The sequence below is a fragment of the Garra rufa genome, chromosome 14 (assembly GCF_049309525.1).
Source record: "Garra rufa chromosome 14, GarRuf1.0, whole genome shotgun sequence".
Lineage (NCBI taxonomy): Eukaryota > Metazoa > Chordata > Actinopteri > Cypriniformes > Cyprinidae > Garra > Garra rufa.
The window spans coordinates 26315872-26338797 of NC_133374.1; the positions used below are offsets into that span (position 1 = coordinate 26315872).

The 22926-nt window shown below is 37.3% G+C and overlaps 1 protein-coding gene across 1 annotated transcript; it reads right to left on the minus strand.

The window, feature by feature from the left end:
- Positions 1 to 4104: 4104 nt before the first annotated feature.
- LOC141284263 (alpha-2-macroglobulin-like protein 1) lies at positions 4105 to 21453 on the minus strand. The gene is made up of 36 exons (XM_073817267.1): positions 21359 to 21453; positions 17352 to 17535; positions 16849 to 17005; positions 16667 to 16719; positions 16542 to 16562; positions 16269 to 16437; positions 16091 to 16175; positions 15855 to 15978; positions 14655 to 14760; positions 14471 to 14580; positions 14069 to 14233; positions 13762 to 13989; positions 12924 to 12984; positions 12653 to 12798; positions 12424 to 12573; positions 11777 to 11959; positions 11596 to 11680; positions 11391 to 11523; positions 11083 to 11308; positions 10874 to 11000; positions 10365 to 10486; positions 10185 to 10236; positions 9749 to 9832; positions 9410 to 9586; positions 9129 to 9210; positions 8751 to 8907; positions 8404 to 8478; positions 8109 to 8271; positions 6852 to 7045; positions 6484 to 6699; positions 6108 to 6226; positions 5650 to 5740; positions 5493 to 5561; positions 5007 to 5112; positions 4445 to 4493; positions 4105 to 4243 (listed from the first exon to the last, which is right to left on the minus strand). The coding sequence occupies exons 1-35, from the start codon at positions 21424 to 21426 to the stop codon at positions 4453 to 4455; spliced, it is 4329 nt and encodes a 1442-aa protein (XP_073673368.1). The 5' UTR covers positions 21427 to 21453; the 3' UTR covers positions 4105 to 4243; positions 4445 to 4452.
- Positions 21454 to 22926: the final 1473 nt, after the last annotated feature.

Below are 22926 nucleotides of genomic sequence, written 5' to 3' on the forward strand. Positions count from 1 at the left end.
ATGGGTATTGTGACATAAGCTTATACATTTCTGGAATACGTTTAGAATGTTTACTGTTATACTGCTGTTTATGTTAATGTACATTTATTGTCATTGCTTCTTACCCAGACCGTAAGACTTATTTGACCTACTCGTTACCAGATTCTGCCCCCGGACAGAGACAAAAGTAACCACAGCGAGTAAGCCTGGAGTGGAGACTCGAGTGGAACTCCTACAAGCTGAAGTATCTGTACTGCAACAGTGTGTCAGCGATTCTCTCAAGTTGCAGCAGAGTATATTAAGACATTTTGGTCCTCTTGAAGCTGACACCCCTTTAGCGCCACATGCACAGCAACCTCCTATGACCAGGTCTACGCCACACAGCCATATTACTCCAGGCCAAGTGCCTTTACAAGGTACGATCACTAATAATGTTTCCCTTAGAAAAAGAAAATAGGTTAAGGAATCATGTCTGAGTAATGCTGAGAAGGAACAGCTGACAGGGCTAATTGAAAGTTTTTCTGACCTCTTCTATGGTCACCTCACATCACTGATGGAGCAATCCATAGACACAGGGAATGTCTGGCCAGTCCACCTTCCTGCTAATCGAACTTCCCCATCTAAAAAGTGTTTGATTGAAGACCAAATAGAGAAAATGTTGAACGACGGCATCATTAAACTGGCAATGGGCCCTTGTGCTTCCCCAGTTGTAATTTTTCATAAACCGTAACATTCAAAATATTAGAATTTTAAAACCCCTGTCAATGTGAAGCATGTGAGGCAGTTTTAGGTCTATCAGGGCCTATCGTCAATTTATATAGTACAATGTTTGCCATGACGAACTGCTGTTCATGTTTACTAAAATTATGCTCCTTTTGTGTGGGATGGTTCTTGCCAAGATGACATGGACCCTCTGAAACAAAAATGAACTTTGGCACCTGTACTAAGTTTTCCTGAATTTACTTTCTTTTTTCATGCCTGTGACACAAGACTAGGAGCTGTGCTGATGCAGAGGTCTGCTTGACAGAGATGTTGCTGTGGCGTATGCTAGTCAGGCTCTCCATAAATTATAGAAGCCTTATTCCATGCCTGAGAAAGAGTGTTTAGCCATCATTGGGCCCTTTAGCTCTTTAGACCTTGCATCGAGTATCTCCATGTCACAATTTTTACTGACCATGGTGGGAATAAGTGGTTAATGTCCCATCCTAATCCCACCGGCTGCCCCGCTCGGTGGACTCTCCACCTTCTGGACTTCAATTTTGACATTGTTGACAAGCCTGGATCTCAAAACAAAGTGCCTGATTTGCTCTCAAGTAATCCTCTAACAGATGATGAGTCACCACCGGACCTCCTTCCCAACTATGCTGTGACTGGTGGTCTTTATCTCCATGCGCTATTTTCAGTGACTCTTGCGGATTGATTTCATGTCAGACAACTACAACTTGATCCAATCATTGGTGATACAGGGTTTCTGCAGTTATGAACAAGTGGAATTTAAGACTTTTTAAGACCTTTCTAATACCACCTTATATGAAATTTAAGACCTAAACCCGTAATGGAAATACACATTATATTACATGCATATATGTAATATATAATGTGTTTAATGTAAAAAGTAAACAAAATTTCTTGGCTGTCATAAATTAAATGTATTACTACAGTATATACAGTGACATTTTCATATCAGCAGATACTATTCCACACAAATGTCCCCATAAAAGTACAACTAGAGAAATCTGGTGATGTATACAATCCTGAAGCAATATATTCATCAGTGCTCTATTAGCTTTTACATCTTAAATCTGCATATTTGATTTACCTTCATAAAGGCCTTTTTTACTTTTGAAATGTATGCATCACCTTTGAACTTATTACAATTTATCAATAAATTCTATATGGCTGTTAGCAGTCAGATTACATAACTTACACTGCAAAATTAAAAGTGCAATAAATTATGTTATGTGATTAATGTTTTAAATACGTATATAAATATATAAATTAGAAATGTTGGGGTGGGGATGCATACTTTTAAACATACTAAACTACCAACAGGTGGCGGTAAGTAACTTAATGAGCGAGTTTTTGAGCTATTTCAACGGATTCGAGCAAAACACTGAATCATTTAATAAAACGATGCTTGGAGAATGTGCTATACTTCTGCTGCGATCCTTGTTTGGAACTATTTTCTTTGGTGAAACAGAACAAAACAAAGCTCCCTTGGTATATCACTGAACTATATCATGTTATAAATAAACTATACATTTTCAATTTTTACCTCAGTGTTTCTTTAGAGTGCTGTTACGCTCATTTTTTTAGAAGTCTCTCACAAAGAGACCAGAAATACACTATCCATTATCAATTGCTGTTCACGTTGAATGTATTAAAATAGGAATCTTTCTTGTGTTTTGATGCTTCGCTGGTTGTTTTTGTCACTTCAGTTTTAATCTGGCTAAAAGTATCGTGAAGGCTAGTGGTCAGCTAGCTCAACCTAACTTATATTTATTATTATTTTTGAGAACATAATATACGCAAAAAAGGTAGTTCGACCTGTATTCTGCTACTGCGATTCTGTCTGAAGACGCAGAAACTTCCGCAGGGGGAGAAAAAAATATCTTCAGTTGTTAGCAACTGGCTTTAGCCAACCCCAGTTTTTTCAAGCCAAGTATCGCTAAATTTGCACTTCCCCATAGCTAAAAAGCTAAATATCCATTTTAAGTCTGTGGTACAATCCGAGAAAGACGCGCCAATACCAGTAAGCTGATTGGCTATTGCATGCTGGTCTCATTTGTAGTTGAACTAAAGCAAATTATATTTGGACTAGTGAAATAAAGAACTACAACACCACGGAAACAAGAGAATTTAAATGAGCATTAGAGGTAGCATTACATGGACATCGGAAAAATACCTGTGTAAAATTATTTAAGACCTAGATCAGCGAATTTAAGACTTTTTAAGGCCTAAAATCTTTCTTTTTAAATTTTAGACTTTTTAAGACCCCGCAGGAACCCTGTGATATCTTCCGTAAAATCTAGGCTGTGCTCCAACGGGATTGCGATGGGGATGATTGCTCTCAATGTTACATTCATGATGGCCTGTTGTAGTTTAAATCCCAAACCTGTTTGAACCTTCATGTTCCTACATCTCTCAGAGGTACCTTGCTGAGGTATTACCATGATCACCCAACTGCAGGTCACCTAGGGATAACCAAGACATTGGCCTGAATGAAATTCAGGTTTTTCTGGCCTTAAATTGCATCTGAGGTGAAGAAATATACATCTTACTACATGTTGGTTTGCCAAGTAACAAAGCCAAGTGAGAAAAAGTCTGTTGGCCTAATGCTACCAATTTAAACCTAGAAACCTTGGAAGTACATTGGGGTTGATTTTGTTGTCCCTTTGCCACGTACTCCCTGTGGAAATACTAACATCTTGGTATTTGTCAGTTATTTTTCCTAAGTGGGTTGAGATTGTGGCAGTGAGAGAAGCTACTGCTCAAATGGCAGCAAGCAAACTGCTAAAGTGAAGTGTTTTCCAATCAAGGGGCCCCCAGTTATCTCATTTCAGACAGAGGTTCTCCTTTTGTGAGCGACCCGAATTGAACAAGTGCTCTCTTACCTGAGAACAGAACATCGCCTCACAACTGCATATTACCCACAGACGTATGCCACAGAACTGGAGAACTGGACTGTCAAGACAGCAATTCAGGCATATGTGGATGATAAACACACCACCTAGGGCACTTTGAACAGCATCTTATGAGAGTACGGGTCAGTCATGATGTTGTATGGAAGGGAATTGGTCACTTCATTGGACCTGATGACTAATGATTGATCTGGAAAGGAATGGAGTAACATGAAATCCCTAATCCTGAGTGCTTAAGGTTGTTATTGCAAGAGACACATGATCATACAAAGGCAGCCCTGGAAAGTAATTGTTTTGGGAAGGATTTAAAACGTGAAATTAGGATTAAATATTTGACTAATATGCACAAACTTAAAGATCCAGACATTTGTGTAATTATGTACAGTAATAATAAATCTACAAAATAAATAATCAGAGGAGATTTCTGATGCAGAAATTGTCAAATTGTTTAATAGCAAATAAAAGTGCACAATGCAGAAATGCATTATTTTTGATTTAAGAGAAGAACAAGATTTTATTACAAGAAAGTTACAGAAGAACAGAAAAAGTGTCAGTATTAAATCCGTCTCGCCATTTATATTCCAGTGTACAGTTTTTCAAACATCAGCACTTCAGACTATCGCCTGAAAAACAATAGATAAATCAGCCTTTATCAGGCAACATAACATCATGCTGATTTGGTACTCAAGAAAACAAAAAATATTATTAACAATGTTGAAAACAATGCTGAATTATTTTTGTAGGATACTTTTATGAATAAAAAAGTTCACTTATTAAAATATTCTAATTGAGTTTAAAACTTAAATAGTAATCACAGTACTTACAGTAGTATTTATGCACATGGGGAGGTGTAGTTAACCACAGACAATTCACCTGGAGGAACAGAAACACAACTTTGTTTTTTGTGCACTGCATTGTTGAGTTGTCTCGATATAATAAAAATGCATTATAGTAAGATTAAATACAGGTTCGTAAAGCACAATAATGCAATGCTTATATCATGATGTCACTAAGATTTATACAAAATTAAAATCTTCAACATTAAAATTGAAATAAGTTTTCCCATTTTTGTTATTATTTATTGTATTCTTATTAAAAGCTGCTGTCCGTAACTTTTTTGGTTAAAAATAGTAAATTTTTGAGCAAGTACATAACCATAACCTTTGTAGCGTTTTCCGTCAGTTGGTCAGAACAAAGTTTTAGACTTGTCATTTGCTCTTTCAGATGACAATATCCGGTGAAAATTATTTGGGACATGTATTCCAAGATGGAAACAAAGAGGCAAAATTTACGGACTGCAGCTTTAATTAATTATTATATTTTGCTGGGTTATATTGCATTTTCTTTCAGACTTGTCAGAGTGCACAGTGATGAATAAACACATACTGATCTTGTAGTAGTCATAGACGGTCACTACAGCTGGTTTCAGGTTCTGCACCGGTACTTCCTGCACAAGCTGCAGGCTGATGGACTTCACCTGTTTCTTTTTCAGCTGGAATGGAAGAGAAAGTTATTAGATTAGTTATTAGTAAATTGTGTTAAAGGAATAGTTCATACAAAAACTGAAAATTTGCTTAAAATGTACTCATTGGAACAGATTTTTTTCTAGAAATTTAGCATTATATCACTTGCCCACCAATGAATTAACTGGAATGAATGGGTGCCATTGAGAGCCCAAACAGTGATAATAACATCACAATAATCTAAAAGTAATCCTACCTCTTGTTTAGCCTTAGAGTGAGTACATTTTCAGCCAATTCTCATTTTTGGTGAGTTATTTAAGAAAACACAGTCAACTCTATTGTCAAAATTTCAGTGACCCATCCCAAAAAGGTTTTGAACCCCTTAAGGTACTTTAAATAAAACATTTACACTATCCAAATAGAATATGACATGGTCCGCGTCCAGATCCACACGTTTGATGGTGGGGTCATTCCTCAGCTGTGGATACAGAGAAGCGAGTGAGAAAGAATCAAATGCTGACTACACAACTTGAGATCAAAAGAGAACTAGAGCCCTTCAAACTCACAGCCTGAAGAGACGTCTCATCTGGCTTAAAACCAGACAGGAGCCTGACGTCAATGATCACCATGTTGGTTTCCGCTCGTGTGCCGTTATACCTGTCATACAATCGTTTCAACAATCACAAACAGGGTTCACAACCACACATTGTTCATTGTATGTAGTCTGACGGACAGCAAAGAGTCTATTAGGCCATAAACTAGGTTGCATCTTTATTAATACTTTATAGTGTCAAATGTATATGTTAAATGAACAATTATTTTGGCAATATAATTGCAATTGGAATTTGTCATTGTTTTTGTAACATTTACAATGTCTTTAAATTGTAATGTCTTTACTGTCATTTTTGAGCAATGCAGTGCATCCTTGCTGTTTAATTTTGGTATGGAAAAGAGCTGGAAAAGATTCTTTAAAATAAAATACAAGAGAGACAAAGTCATACAAGTTTGCAAAGGTTTGGCTTACCTTACAGTGGTGGTTAATGTAAAAGCTGGGTTCTTTGTTTCACTGCAAACCCCAGTACTTGCATTGATTTTGAAGGCCAAAGAGTTTGGAGGAGGAGGGATATTGTAGTGCAAGGCAAACTGAAACAAAAAAACACGGAATGATATCAAAGACTAGGTGATTTATATCACTTTTATACACTTAAGTAGTCATCATACAGTATACTCATCCTTATGTCATTCCAAATCCTTTTTTTATTTTCTTCTGTGATCCATTGAAGGAAGTCAAAATTACAGATTTGGGATGACATGAGGGTGACTAAATGATGAAAACTTTAATTTCTAGAAGAACTAGTCTTTGAAATCAATATGTGCATCATAAGAGGCAGCGCACCGACCTGCACAAACACACAGCCTTTGCCCTCTGCCCTGAGCTTGTATGTGCCAGTAGCTTCCTGCAGCTGTTTCTCCTGGTAAAGCAGCCGGTTGTTCCGGTTCACGGTAAACTGGTTCCTCTGGCCTGAGGGGGAGGTCACGGTTATATTAATGGATCCTTCTGGATTGTAGGTGGCAGCACTGTACTTAGCAAGGGCCTGGAGTGCTACTACAGTATCCTGTTCACAAAGAGAGAGAGAGAGAGAGAGAGAGAGAGAGAGAGAGAGAGAGAGAGAGAGAGAAAGCAACACCACTTACAGTCAGTAATGATAAAACGCATTACACAGTCAGAGAAGGGTTTAAAAAAGCTGCATGAGATAAATAATATTACCTGCGTAGAAGAGAAGCCTCCATATGCATTCTGTTTCTTGGTTAACCAGTGCACTATGCTAGCAGAGTAGTTCAGTCCAAATCTAGGCAGTGTGGGTCCAGAGAGCAGTGCCAGCAACACATAGGCACTTGTCTCTACCTCCACAGAGCCCGTCGGTTGCACATTATTAGCCGTAGTCCAATATCGTCCAACACCTGAAAAAACAAGAGCAAGAAAAAAGTATTCATCTATTTTGTTTTTTTGTTTGCAACACAAAACCTATCTACAGTAGTTTATACCTTGTACCCAATTGAACGATCTTTTCCCTTTGCATCAGTGACGCATTTAGGGAAACTTCTGTTTACTCGGTTACTGAAGCCTGATTTGTTCATGTTTGTGTAGCTGCACAAACCAGTGGTGGTTTTACATACCAGATAGGGAGGAGCCAATCTCTATATAAGTTGGCTTAGAGTGTCATTTCATCTCTTCACTGACTTTACTATCAAGAGGCCGAAGATAAAGATAAAATACTCTCACCTTTCTCTCCTGCTTCATGGTTGCATTGTCTTTTGTCCTATGTGTATTTTTGTATTCTAGATTCCGGTTCTTGATCTTGTTCTTTTGAGTTAAGTTGTGTTCTTGATTTTGTTTAATTTTGTGTTTGAGTTTATGTTCAGTTGCGCCGTGTTGGCCTTTTGTTTGTTTGTTTATTGTTTTATTATTAAATTAATTTCTTCCTGCATTTGGACCCAGACCTCCTTTCTCACTCGTGACACACCGATCTTGCCGTCAGTACATAAAGAACTCACCAAGACATGATGCACCCCTTATTAGGCCCATGTTAGCTCCACTACTTCTGCTGCTCTCATTACCATTGACGGCGCTGATTCTGATTAAATGGTGCTCTAAGCCGACTCATATAGCAATCGGCTCCTCAATTTCTGGCGGGTTAAAGCACCATTGGTTTTTGCAGCTACACAAAAGTGAACAAATCAGGCTTCAATAACAGAGTAAACAGGAGTTTCCCAACTTGAGTCAGTGGGTAACGCTCATTTATCTTAGGGAACCAAGTTTACACATATAACTAGAGCGTTATATTTTTAGGGAGTTCTGTAAATTAAAGCTACCGTTTAACGAAATTAAAACAAAGGAACATATCCGACAAATATGATGGCCACAAATAAATTTATCTATTTTTAATTCAGCATGTCAGCATGCAAAACAATTAGAAGATTAGCATTTGTTATTTTTCTTATTTAATTTAAAGCTGAATGGTACCGTCTCTCCTGGCCTGCGTGTTCAGGTTGGAGAGGAGGTTCTGTCTCATCTGTTCATCTCCAGCAAGAGTGAATGTGTAGGACAGCAAGGCGGTCACATAAGTGTTGGTAATGTTACGAGAAGATTCCTTCAGACATGCAAGGCTTCTTGCCACCATTTCATCCTTACAAAGCACACAAAATACTTAATGAGTGTCTGCTTCCTTCATTCGTCACATGATCCCTATTGAGTTAGACTTGGATTTATCTGTGACTATAGTCCATTTCTTTGGAACCATAAAGAGGGTTTTACTTACAGTGTTCGGGACGCCTAACTCCAGCAGCGCTGCGGTGATATACGCAGAGAGAGTGACTTCATCATTGACACCACCCTGTGAGAAGAAAATCATCTTGAAAGATCCTTCTTGTATCTTGTTATATAGCTCATTTATTTATTCAATAATCCAGTAATAACAGTAATATTGTGATGTGTTTTCATAAACAAATGCAGCCTTGCTGAGCTTAAGAGACTTTCAATAACATAAAAAATATTCAAACTAAACCAGCTGTGACCTTAGACTGTGTTAATCTTTAATATTTTATTCAATCTTTAAGTTTTTTCAGGAGCAGATAAAGGATCTGAGTACAACTCTGCTGTTCTCACCATCATTCCAATGTGGATAAGCGTCCCAACAGAAGCGAAGCAGCCATTGTCCTGTTGTTGTTGACCCAGCCATTGCTTTGCCTGATCGATGTTAGTCTGATCAATAAATATATACTTCTTCGCCCCACCAAAACTCTTCATCACAAATGCAGTTAGCCTGTGGAAATATTAGAAATTGCTGTAAAATACCCATAGTTTGGTAAATCTGCCTTAATAGTATTCAGGACGTTTTCTTGTGCATGTGAACTAGGTTTTCCTTATTCCAAAAACAACTTCCTACCAAAAGTGGATTAAATCCATATACGGGAAGCCAGAAACCACACAGTAAGTCCTAAGTTAAGAAACTAAATGCTTTCATTGTCTCTGTACTAGACTCACCAGGTATTACCAGAAGGATCATTCCTCCCAAAAGCGCTGTAAGATCCATCATCATGCTTGTATGTCAGCTCTGTCTGATAGCCTGCAACACAAGAAGAAAATAATCTGATATGCTTGATTATATGCAGGTTTGCCGAAAAAGAAGTTACTGGACCTTGTGTTTTTCATATTCACATATTGATAAAATTTAAATAAAAAAAAAAATAAAAAAACAAAAAGAATACAAACATTAATTTGCTAATCAGTATTTTTGCTGTATCTTTCCAAATGTTTTTCCTCACCGCTCTGCAGGAAGGTTATGGCCCGGTTTTTAATCTCAGGAGTGAGCTGCCCGCTGCTCTCCAGGTACTGAAGAATGTAGATATTGGGGGCAAATTGCAGCATGTTCTGCTCTCCACAACCATATGGCATAGCCAACAGATCAGCGATGTTCTTCAGAGCATGACCCATCAGATCACCTATAGACCAAACGGCCAATAACCATGTCTCGTTAAAAATTAGAAATCCACCCAATGAGAGCAATTCTACTGATTACATATTATTTAATGTACTGCATATACTGTACTGTACTGTATACATATGTACATTATGTACATTTGCCAGCAAATTCTTAGGCTCACCCAGAACAGTGACGAAGCTTTTTGCAGAATCTTTGACAAACACTTTGGGTAGAGTGAGACTGACTGATGTTTCATGAGGACGGTCTAATGGAATAATAAAGAAAAACCTGTTAGGTCCAAAACATATGGTCATGGTATATTTTACCACTATGTACCACATTACATAGGGTTTAAAAGATGAAATTGGAAGCTTTTTTAAGCCTTTCTGAAACATCAAATGTTTTAACATTTATTCAGTATAATACCTTGCAACATAGACTTCCACTGTAAGTGCATTACAGTAAACAGGATGTTTTGCTTATTTTGCTAAGGTGAAAATCTGTGGTATTTGGTAATCAACAGCATGTTTCAGGGGTTAACTTCTATTAATATTTCAAATTCTTTATTCTTGATTCTTCTTTTAATAGACAACACAACAAATTGTAAGGCCACTAACCTGTTAGACAGATGGCTTCATTCTGAGTGATTGACTGTTTAGTTCCCTCTGCCTGAGAAAAATGAGTTAATTATAGTACATTTCCATTTCATGTTAGTTTGCTAGCTTGCTGACATTGGAAAGTGATTCAAAGGCCTGAAATTAATAGCATCTAAACTACATAAAATTAAAGCCATGTACCTGCACCAGAACGCTCTGCAGAACAGTATCTATTCTGCCTTTGTCCGGCAAGGTCACCACTTCATTTCCACACAGTTCTTGGCTCTGCACGGCCTCAGCACGCACTGTAATGTTCACCTTTCCTGTAAAACACACATACCAGTATACATTGACCCGACCTCTGAATGGATTTCAGTTACAGAAGAAACAAAGTACCCCAGGGGCCTGCAGTAACAAACACATCTATGACGGTCATAGCAGGACATGTTGAAACATTTGTAATTTTTTACCTAAAAATGACAATTATGTTATCACTTACTTACATTTATGACTTTCTTTTATACTGAATGTGTTTGGTTACCAACATTTTTCAAAATATTTTATATCAGCAGTAGAAAGAAAGTCATACAGGTTTAAAAACAATGTTAGGGTGAGTAAACAATGAAAGTATTTTTAGGGGGTGGACTATCTATATATAAACAGAGAAGTATAGGTATATGCTCATATAGAAGTTAAAGAATATGGCTTACCAAGGGCAGAGGGTGTAACAATCCACTGGAAGGTTTGGCTCTCTTCAGAGCAAACACACTGGGTGTATTTGCAGCCCTTGCATGGCTGAGCTGTGAACTGCGATGAGTTTGCCAGTGTGACCTTCACCTTTATGGCAAGACAGAGATTTGTACAGTGGCAGCCTACTGGAAATGCTTTTACTACAAACGCTTACAAAACCTTTACTTACCATGATACATTTGGGGAGGTAGTTGAATACAGTGGCTTTAAGAGTGAACGTCTCTTCACGGATTACAGAGTAAGGGAGAGCAAGGCTCACAAAGAAAGGCTTAAAAGCAGTGAGATTAGTCTTGGGGGCCACTCCAAACCCAGTAGGGGAAGTGCAGAAAGCCCCTGCTGCCCATTTAGTGATAGTGTCCGGGACAGTTTTTGGAACATCTACAGATCCTGATATCCTGGTGAAAACAACAACGTATTTCTTCTGTATAATTAAAAAGGACAGAATTGATACAAGAATGTTATGGTGCAGATTCATACCCCACAGGTATAAGATTCCATATCCAGGTTTCTGGAAAGAATTGCCGTATCTTCTCAGTACTCTTTTCCACACCTGGAGCCTCATTCAAGTCTGGACCAGCCATATTCACACGTGCACTGGCACCCCCAACAGCTGTTTGAATTGATTGTTTGTAAATACAATCAAAGAAATTGTATTTTTAAACCCTAAAAATGTTTTACTTACGTTGTATCCCAACTGATGCCTCCCCATTTTGACAAATATGAAGCTCTTTTATGTCAGAGTTTGTAGCAATTTTGATTCCAACTGCCTAGGGAAAAAAAGTGTTATGTTACGGATAGTGTACAGTGAGATTCACGTGACTCTGGAAGACCTCTAAAATGTTGTGAGATCTGGTGTATCTTACTCTAAAGATGTCGTAGACATCATTTCTGTTGCCGTAGTAAGGGAAATAGATTGATCGTTTGCGTCTTGCGGGTTCAGGAAATGGATTTATCTCTTCCCAGGGATATAGGCAAGGGTTAGGCTCCCACTCCTCAAGTTCGTAAGGGTAACCTGACAAACTCTGCAATGGCAACAATCTATAGACCTGCAGAATAATGACAAAAATATTTTTGAAAACATGTTTAAAGTTACAAGAACACAAAGAAATGTACTCTTTTTTATTTAAAATATAAGTGGTGAAGCATTTGTTTTATATTAAAATGCTGTCAAAAAAATTTTAATAATAATAATATTTCTAATGTCATGTGGCATAACCATTTAGTTGAAAGTAAAAAAAAAATGTTCCTTTCACCAAATGACGTTTTTTTTTTTTTTTTTTTACAAAAACTTACATTTAAAATACTAATAAGCAATGAAGCAGTTGTTGCCTACGTGGCAGTATAGACGCCTATTACGGAAGAAGTGTATTTAAGGGATTTCTGCAAATGAATTGAATTTGAATGTATTTTTGATGTATTGATTTTAAAACGGTCACATCCCTGACCCATCTCTTAAAATAGAGGTTATCTATTAGTTACGAGTTTTTATGTAAGTTATAGATTAACTTACAGCGGCGGCATCCAGCTCGGCTTCTGGTCTCAAAAGCAGCACACTCTGATCAATGGCCCGCACAGAGCACAAAGACCCAGCATTGGCTTTCAGGTTAAAAGATATCTTCTCTCCAGGCAGTGCGGTGGGAGATGAGAAATTTAAAGACACCTGTAAAAGAACAGGCATGCTCTTATTACACATTAATGCTAAAAAAAAAAGAAAGAGATTTCACATGGGATTTTCTGACCTTGTTTGGCAAACATTCTTCAATGGGGAAGTCCATACTGTCTGCTACGGTTTCTCTATTGGGGAGAACTGTGTAAACCACCACCTGAGCGTATGGAGACAGAGCTGCTGTCTTCTTCAGTGTGAATGTCAGTTCTCCTTTGTTTACTTTTATGAAAACAAGAGAGCATTTGTGAAAACAAAAAAGGCACATGCTCAAGTACAATGTTCACAGCCCGCAAAATACACGTGTCCAATAAGAAAACAATATGACTGCTAAAAGAGTTGTGTACCTCCATTGTCCACAATCACAGACAGACGATCATTTTGAACCATGCTGCCTCTGGATAAGACCTGGAGAGCATAAGGTAGATAATTACTGTATGACAATTTATGTAATGTTGATGAGCTCTACAGCTTCACTAACATTGCTATTGTTTTCATCATAATTTCTCCTAGTGTACCTACAAGGTTTAGAAAACCTTTTTAAAAAATGTGTAACTATTTTCATATTACAGCAGCAATAAATGGCCGGTATTAAAAGTCTAAACTACTAAAATTGAATAAATAGTATAAAAAAAATGGATATACATTTTAAGATTGGCTAAAGATTACCACAGTGTTATTAAAACTCAATTATTAGTGTTTTTTCAATTCAATTGAATTCCTAATTCAATTAGGGAGTAATAATCTAAATATAACACAAGTGGAAATTTATATATGTGGCTCCAATATAAACCTATACTGGTCTGATTAACTAACAAATCTCTAAAATTAATTAAAAATTTTCACAGTTTATTAATTCCCCAATTTTACAATTTAGTTTTAAAATTTATTCCCTCATTAAGTGGTTTTAAAATTGAAAGAGGGACCAATTAGTGCAGTATGTTTATGATTTAATAAAATAAGGAAATTAGTACAATGACACCACAATTGAACTAAAACAAGAGAAGAAATTGATAAGTTTGGAAGAATGAATTATTAATTAATGGAAACAATAAATATATTTTATCCACATGCCATGTGCTAGCTAATAACTAATTCTGTACTGATATATTGCTTGTTGAACAATAAAACAAATTACCAAGCAATTGATGGAAAAATAAAAAAGAACATTAATGTTAAACATACAATGTAAAAGAAATCCAAGGTTTTCTGGCCTGTTTTCAACGCACTGCCCTGAATGCTGTAACTGGCCGTCACTGTTGCATTCCTGTTACAGCTGAGCTTCTCTGGAGCCTTTGTCAACATCAGGAAACTTTTGCTTTTGGAGTAAAAGGGTCTAACGTGGAGATAGCTTGATGGATAATATGTGAAAGCCTTAGAATCAGTCCTTTTTATACCTCGCTTATGATAGGCCTAAAAAAAAGTTTGCAAATCATCAGTATACTGAATTATATACATAAACATCATGTTAGAAAACCAAAACAACACTAACCCGTAATTCCACAGGCAGTGTTGACCAATCTGAAGTGTTAAAGGAGAAGCTGGCAGTGCCATTTATGTCTGTCGTCAGTGTCACATTGACCTTTTTATCGCCATAAAATGCATATACAACCACTGGCTCATTTTTCAAACTGGACTGTCGATTAGTGACCACAACCTGTTTAAAAACCATGTAGAGAAAAACAAGATTACCTCACAAACAAAAGTAACACTCCCTGTACAGAATGTGGCTACACTAAATGTTCTTAGTGCAAAAAAAGGTTGTTTATTAATGTTGCTGCATAGTTATGGTACCACAATGAATGTTTAATTAATAATGTAATAACATCTGGACTGTAGAGTTACTTTTGGAGCATTTGCTCAATATTTAGGAGTTAATTAAGCTAGCTGTTACCTTTCCCTTAAAGGTCATGCCAGGCCTGTATATATCTGGTGTGTCCTCAAAGCGAACACTAATATAATCAGCGGTAAACTCAGCTGAGGTAGAACCCTGCATAGTTATCCCTGAAGAAACAAAAGACCACGTGTTATTACTCTGTTTTGGAGAATAAAAATGGATAACAGCTGAACACTCTCACCTGTTCCAGACTCTTCCACAATACAATTCACTTGGAAAGATCCTCTTGAAGACAAGCCAAAGTCTGTCACATTTATCACCTGAGACCCACAGCCAGTCTTGTCAGTCTGAATGAATAAGAATGAAAAGAAAATGGTTATTTGTTGCAAAAATATGTTGCAATATGGATCCTTGTGAAAAAGTAACTTTGGCATACGTCATTTAAAAAGAGTAAGTATTACAGAAATATAGAAATTTACTTTATATAACCCTAATTCAAAACTGTTGTAAAATGTAAATTAAAAATTTAAATAGCATTCTGTTTTTACTTACATTTTACAGAGCGTCCAAACTTGAAATTTGTAATTGGAGTTGTAAGAATACACTTGAATGTAATGTAATTGTATCGTAGTTGCAATTAAATGAAATGTTAAATGTTGAATGTTTTATAATCATATAAAAAAAATGACATTACATGCAATTAACAGTTTTTTTACCCATTAAGTAGGACTGAAATACATTGTTATATGTCATTTCATAATTACTTTTATTGTCTTTGAAATACATGTACGCTTAAAGACTTTAGCCTGTACTTTAACACTTTAACTTGAAGTGTACTGCCAAAAGCACCAACAAGCATAACGGAACTAGTCCATATGTGGAAATTCCACTTAGAACATCCCTGTGGTAGGATGTGGCTTCCGCAGTGTTCCCAGTGTTATCCAAATCTTACTGAGTGGGTTGTGCAGAAACAGCAAAGACTTTCTCTACGTAAACCCTGTCCCATCTTCTGCCCTCATAGGCATCTAGGGATCAGGAGGCTTGTGCATAGCACTGGAAGGGGAAACATCAGTGGTGCTTTAGTATTGTATGTAATACAACATCTAGACTGTGTGTAATGGAGATATTACATCCCGTCGCCACAGTTGCTGTACCACCGCTGAGTGGCTGGACCACCGGCACAGCTCCTCAGTGAAAACCTGAATATGCAATGCACCTGCTGTCTATTTAAACCTACGTTGCATGGCTCGTTTGGTTTACACTTAAAGTAGATTGGGCTGGTGAGATTCTTTTCGCCGACGTGACATCTCTGTTCCCTTTTTTAGGAACGAAGCTTACACAATTAACTGAGATTACTGAGATAACTTAATTATTGTAATTGGGACCTTATGAAATTTAAAGATGTTTTTTTACAGTTTTGTGTGTGCAGAGGGTAACGCACCATCACTGAATATTTCTTGCATGTGTTACCCATGTCAGGCTTAGGTCCCCTCCAATAGTATTCATAGCTCTGTCCACACACTTCAGCATTCACAGACCCCAGCACAGGCTTGCCATAAGTGTATCTAAAGACAATGAGTAAAGTATTTTATCAGGCTGAACATATCACTGAAACACAGGTATCCACCCCTTTTATCTGTAAAGAAATGAACATTATTTGTTAAAAAAAAATCTTACTTTGCACAAACTTTCAGAGTGACCTCTTTGTCCTGGACTGTTATAATGGTTGGAAAATCGATGTTCACTTCATATTTCGGCAGAACTAAAAGAGACATTGGAAAAAATACTTTAAAAAAATGTAAGCCTTAAAAGCTGATCAGCTATGGACTGACAAAATTTGAATCCTGGTACTGACCATATTCTTTAATTTCAAAACTATGTGATATTTGTTGGTTCTGCGCATCCCAAGCAGTGATAGTGTAGTAACCCTGAGCGGCTTCTGGAGACATGGAGTGAGACAGATCCAAAATGCCAATCCTTGTGGTTCGATTCAACCACTGACCAATGCGATTTGAATAGGGGTCCTTAACAACAATGGCACATAATAAAAAAATATACAGTCGAATCAAATTGCATTTAAGTAAAGTAACAAACAACAAATAGGTCATGGCTGCTTGAAGGATTTTACCTGGAGTTCTACAGTTTGAAACTGCAAGAGAAAGACATTTCAGTTAGGTCAAAAGAACAATAATATATATCACTTTAACTGAAAAAAATAAAATAAAATAAAAATTTCACATAAATTAAATTTACCACTCGTTTCTGAGGCAAGAAATTGGAATTCAGAGACACAATGCGAAATTTAACTGGGGAAGAAAAAAATTAGAGTATTAGCATATACTGTATGGTAATACAGAAAGACACAGGCTCATATTAATAAGAAAAAATGAGTACTGACAACTATTTTTTAAATAATTTACAAAGAGATATATTACTTGTTTGTCCAGGTTTGTAGATAGGCTTGTCGGATTGGATGAAAAGAAGATTTTGGGGGGGATTTATAAGAATCTTAGTGGTTTTGTTCAAGAATATTTTGCCCCCTCGGATTACAACATCAACAGATGCCACAGAACTTTCAGTGACTACAGGGACCTGGAAAATACAAATCAAGAAAATACTGAGCCTATACCTCCACTTACAGACTGCAGACTATAGGTTTAAAAGCAACATTAAGACTTCAGGGATCATTGAACTATTGAAAAATATATGCAAGATGAATGATAAATGCAAATTTTAGGGTTTTACTTGATAATTATCTATATTTTTTATCTCATTATGGATAGGCTTTTTAACCTAAAAGTAAAATTATAAGTGTTGTGCAGACATGATGTAGGGAAGGGCCATGACCTCCATAGCATAGAATTACAAGATGACTGTACCAGTGTACTGTAAGTACAGCACATTGATTCTCTTTGAGATATATATTGAGTATACTGACCTTAAAAGGGACACATTTATAGAAATCCTTTATAATGGAGCCCTGTTGTAGAATGGTCAGGTTTTGCTTGTCAGTCCTCAAAGTTACCACTATAGACAACGGTTGTTTAAGCTCATTGATCTGTGCACACAGAGTTTCTGTGCTGCCACCCACCGCCTGGGAAGTGACTGTCACCAGGTATATGCTGAGAGAAGACAAAATACACAACATAAATGCATAAACCATACAATGACAATAAAATGCATTTTTAGCATAAGTTCAGTGGCGCATGAACCTAGGGTTGTTTTGGGTTAATGCACAGTTAAGGAAGTGACTTGGAATTACTTTAATTATGCCTAGAATGTTCACTGGGTGTCAGTGGTTGGTGCAGTGTTATGTGGCACTATTAAGTTGTATTTAAATTAAATATTTTAATTAAGTAATTAAATTGGAATTAAAAAGAAGAATTCTTATATGTATCCAGGTAATGCATATAGTGTTATGTTACAATATGAATATATCATAAATAAATTGAATTTTTTTTAATGTTATTCATTCCTGGATTTTCAGTTCCTGAAAATTTATCTACTTGAAAATGGGAAATTGCAGAAGCCCCAGGTTTCGGAAGCACTTACACATTTGAATGGCTTTTTAGGTACATATGGAAGATTAGAGGTGATTGTAACCCTCTTGAGGGATTGCAGAAAAATCTGCCGGGGAAACACAGGCTCTGAGCTAGGGCTGGGCGATTCTTTCGATTTTTTTCGATTAATTCGAATTTAAGTTTTAAGACGATTTAACTTTCTATTAAATCGAGGTATCGCGATTTTTTAAATAAAAAATATATATGTATTCAGAACGGAAAACAACGCGTTCTGGTAAAATAACGCGAGTCACTAAGGGGACATGATTAGCTGTTAACAAGTTAGCCTGTTACATTACAGTACATACAATTTCACTTACCACATAAACAGAGTAGAGAGATGATTGAAGACAATGGCGAATTATTTGCATATCAGGGCTCTAGTCTAGAGTGCGACCTAATTTCTCAATGGTGCGAGAGCCGTTCAAGGGCAAAAAGAAACTATTACGTACGACTATGAAAAAATATTTAGGAGCACCATGTGCGACTGACCCGACCAGCATATTTGTGTTTGCTCTGAGTGGAGCTTCAAAGGTTTCTACAGTATGTGTTTTTCACGTTGACTAATGTATCTCAAGTGTAGAGAGAGTGTAAATAAGAGACTGGATGGGCAGTAGCTTCGTTTATTACAATAGAGCTTTGTGAGATTGCGAACTAAGATGAGTGACAGCTTTTAATCATTTTTAATGGAGTTTGTAAACGAGATATTGATTTATTACAACAGTTAAATAAACAAGAAGTTATTATTAAGTGACTTACATTGTCTGCCTATAACACTATTGCCTGATTTTGCTCTATTTCGTCGTCAAAAGTGGTCTAAAACAAGTCACATCTGAGCCGCTGCGCATCTCCACTCAAACACAGCGGTGTTTCGTTTATGAATGAACGTGCGTTTTTAAACGAATCTAGTGAAATGATTCAATTTCCCATTCATAAAGAGTCACTTGCTTTATTCTTGAATGAACCATCCATTCGAACGAATCAAATGAATATGATTCAGTAATTAAATCAGTGTCTTACCACCACCTGCTGGCAGATCGTTTCAGTTATTTAAATCATTTAATATTTCTGTGTTCAAAATTGTATATTTTTGTATACGATATAAGTGCAAGAGAAAAGCATGGCAATATATATTTTCCTCCCATCTCATATTTATTTGTCTTACAAACATTTACTGTGTCTGATAAGAATGGTACCCATATATATATATATATATATATATATAGTGGAAAAGCTGGGGTTTCTTTACATGCTAAAAGAAGTAGGGGGGGGGGGGGGTCGATTTAAATCATAAATCGGATTTTTTGTGAAAAAATTGGGGATTTTATTTTTAGGCCATATCGCCCAGCCCTACTCTGAGCTATACCGTGGAATTACACATATGGTATCCACTTAGCTCACTACGTATGGTACCCAGCTATTTACCGGTTCTTACAGATTCTTTAAGTGAGGGCCTGGCACCACACTCATCACGTCTGACTGCAGAGGGAACGGAGGAGCTTGATAGTGTCTACAGTACAGATGCTCTGGAGCAGTTTAGCAAGCCGACACTAGCCGGGAGCCTCTCTGTGCTTCTACCCATTTGAGGTGAGAACACAGGAGGAAACCGGCTCAACATAAAGGCTATAGAATCTAGCGAACGCGTTGGGGGTCTCCCAGCCCGCAGCTCTACAAATGTCTGTCAGCGAGGTGCCACGAGCCAATGCAACACTTCTAGTAGAGTGAGCATGCAACCTGAGTGGGCAGGGCACACACTATGCCTGATAAGCCAGGGTGATGGCATCTACTATCCAGTGGGCCATCCTCTTCTTGGAGACGGCATTCCCTATCTGTTTATTCTGTTCGGCATTCCCCTTCTGCAGCCTGTTTTAATGTCCTGAAGCTTTGTGTCCGGTCCACGTACCAGCTTAAGGCGCAGATGGGACAGAGCAAAGCCATGGCTGGGTCTGATCCCTGAAAGGGGTAGTAGAAACCTTGAGCACATCAGCGGGTCGGGCCTCAGGGTTACCTGGGAGTCAGCCGGCCCAAACTCTAAGCATGATTCATTGACTGAAAATGTGTGATTCAGCCTTCTCGCCCCCCCTAAGGAAAGTTATGATCAGGTTATGCTTTCCTAACATCATTCCCTCCACGGGGTTGTAATTTGCGGAAATTGCAGCAATGTAGACTTAAGGGGGGAGGGAGACAGAGTTTCCAGAGGTCCTTCCTCAGAGAAATCTGCCAGGGAGGAGCTGTTGCGAGGAGCATCATTTCTGGGAACCAGGTCTGGTTGGGCCAATAGGGCACAATAAGCAAGACCTGCTCCTCGTCCTCCCTGACTCTGCACAGTGTCTGTGCAAGAAGGCTGGGGAAAAATGCATATTTGCACAGGTCCCGCAGCCAGCTGCGCCCGTGCCAAAAGTTCCCTCAGTAGAACAGCTGGCAGTGGGACATTTCTGTAGAGGCTAACAACTCTAGGCAATTGATATGCCACTGCAGTTGGGGGCACCCCATTGCACGTGGCACCCCATTAAAACAAACAAACTCATTTTTAGTACACAACATTCAATACTCCTCACTGTCCCATTTTCATTAATGGTCAGCCAGTGGAAATGAATAAACTAATTAATAAACTAAGTTTTGACTGTCATGTCATGGACATTCATAGATGCTGACAACAAAGACTACTGGTAATAAAAGACTACTGAATAAATAAATAAGCTTTCTATTGATGTGACAATATTTGGCTGAGATACAACTATTTCAAAATCTTTAAATTGATAGTACAAAAAAAAAATGCTGAGAAAATTGCCTTTAAAGTTGTCCAAATTAAGTTCTTAGCCAGTTTTGATATATTTATGGTAGGAAATTTGTTAAATATCTTCATAGAGCATGATCTTTTCTTAATATCCTAATGATTTTTGGCATAATAATTTTGACCCATACAATTTATGCTACTTATGACTGGTTTTGTAGTCCAGGGTCACATTTTGTCTTTTCAGTTATGTTAGGTTAGCATTAATTAGTGTCATTGTTTTACTGATGGCGTTTTGTGTTTGTATGGGTGACACTGTGTTGTCTTTATGTTGCTATTGAGTTGTTGGATAGGCCAGTGTTGCTTTAACTCAAAGTTCTAATAACTAAACTGGCATATAGTATTTGATATAAAATATGGTCATCAAAATGCTCCTCATTATGCTTGCAACATCGTCACCGTGTCTCTCTTCTGGCCAGCCTAAATCTAACACTAAACTGCTTAGTTTGTTGCATGTGAGAACACAAAAGTGCAGTTGTCCTATACTTTTCATCACTGTCTACTGTAGTTGTGGCCCTCGACCTGCGGTTTGCTCAATAATCTACTTTCTGTTATCTGGTATTTGTGAAGATAATAATCAAAGATTCTTACGGATCGATGGCTCCACATGTAAATGACCATTGCAGCAGCAACAGCGGTGGCAGTAGCGACAGCAGCATCCTGAGCAGTTAGTCCGGCACATGCGCAGAAAACGCGTCAACTGATTCCATCACACAAGAGCGCACTTTTATACACCTCTGCCTCCTCCCTCTCTTACCACACCTAGAGAAAGAAAGTTGAGCAACTGGTACAAGGAGGACTATAATTTGGGATCGACAAATCTCCTCTTTTGTTGTGTAACAGGTAGGTAGACAGTGATTCACTTAATTCAATGAAGATGCAAAAAGGCTGAATGAGTTTCACCCTTTTTTTTGTTTGTTTGCAAAAGATTACTTTAACAACCAAGCTGTTTTGTTCAATTAGTTATTGGAAACCTGGGAATGTTATGCATTGCAAACCATAAAATAAAATAAAATCTAAAACAAATGAAGGTTGCGTTAAAAGTCCTGGAAACGTTTAACAGGAAATACTATGATAAACTTAAAAAAAAAACAGGCAGTCATGTTTTATTTAAGTGACTTTTTGCATTTTTAAAAATAGTTACATTAAAAAAAAAACATTCTCTCATTCATCTACATGTCAAATGTATTTATACTAGAATGTAATAGACTTGGTTAAAGAATGAAGAGCATACTCAATTTTATGAGTCGTGTCCTCAAAATTATAACTATTTTAGTAAACTGAGGCCTAGTGATCGAGGTGGAGGTATTGCTGTTGTTTTTAAAGAGTGTTTTTACATGTTCAGAGCAAACTGTTTCAGCTTTGTCTTCTTTTAAGTTTTTCAGTTTAATTGGGGAAAGAACCAATACTCTGTTGTGTGATCTATCATCTCCCTAATTTTAAATTTCATTTTAAAAAGGAATTTTCTGAAATACTTTCTCATTTAGTTTTAAGTTATGATAAGATAATATTGTTGGAGATTTTATATGTTCATGTTAATAAGGCGAATGATAACACAGTTGATGATTTTTAAAATATTACTCAATGGCCTAGTATTGTTTTGAGTTCTATAGATTGCAGGTCTTTTATGTCATTTTTTGTTAATTAGGTTGCTAATATAAAGGCTAATTCCCCTCTTTCAGTTAAATGCAAGGAGAATCTTGGTTGTAAGGAGGTATTGTTGGATTTCTTTTTATCTGTATCAGAGCAGGATATTTATGAGATTGTGCAACAGCTGAAACCTTCTAGTTGTTTTAATATTGTGGTTCCTGTAAGACTGTTCAAAGAAGTGATTGGAGCTATAAGTCCTATTTTACTGTCTGTGGTGAATAGTTCTCTTGGTTCTGGAAGCTGAAGATTGCTACTGTTCAACCGCTACTCAAGAAGTCTTTATTTGATCCTGCAAGTGAAAATAATTATAGACCTATCTTTATACCTCTATACCTAAAAGGCAGTAGCCAAGCAATTGTTGAAGGTCGTTAATTAGGGGCCAAGCACCGAAGGTGCAATGGCACCTATTGTATCCGTTAGCATTCTTCTTCTTATTATTATTCTTCCGCCATTGCGTCCATGTCAGCCCATAGAACTGCTTGCGGGAAAGTTGTGAAATTTGGCACACT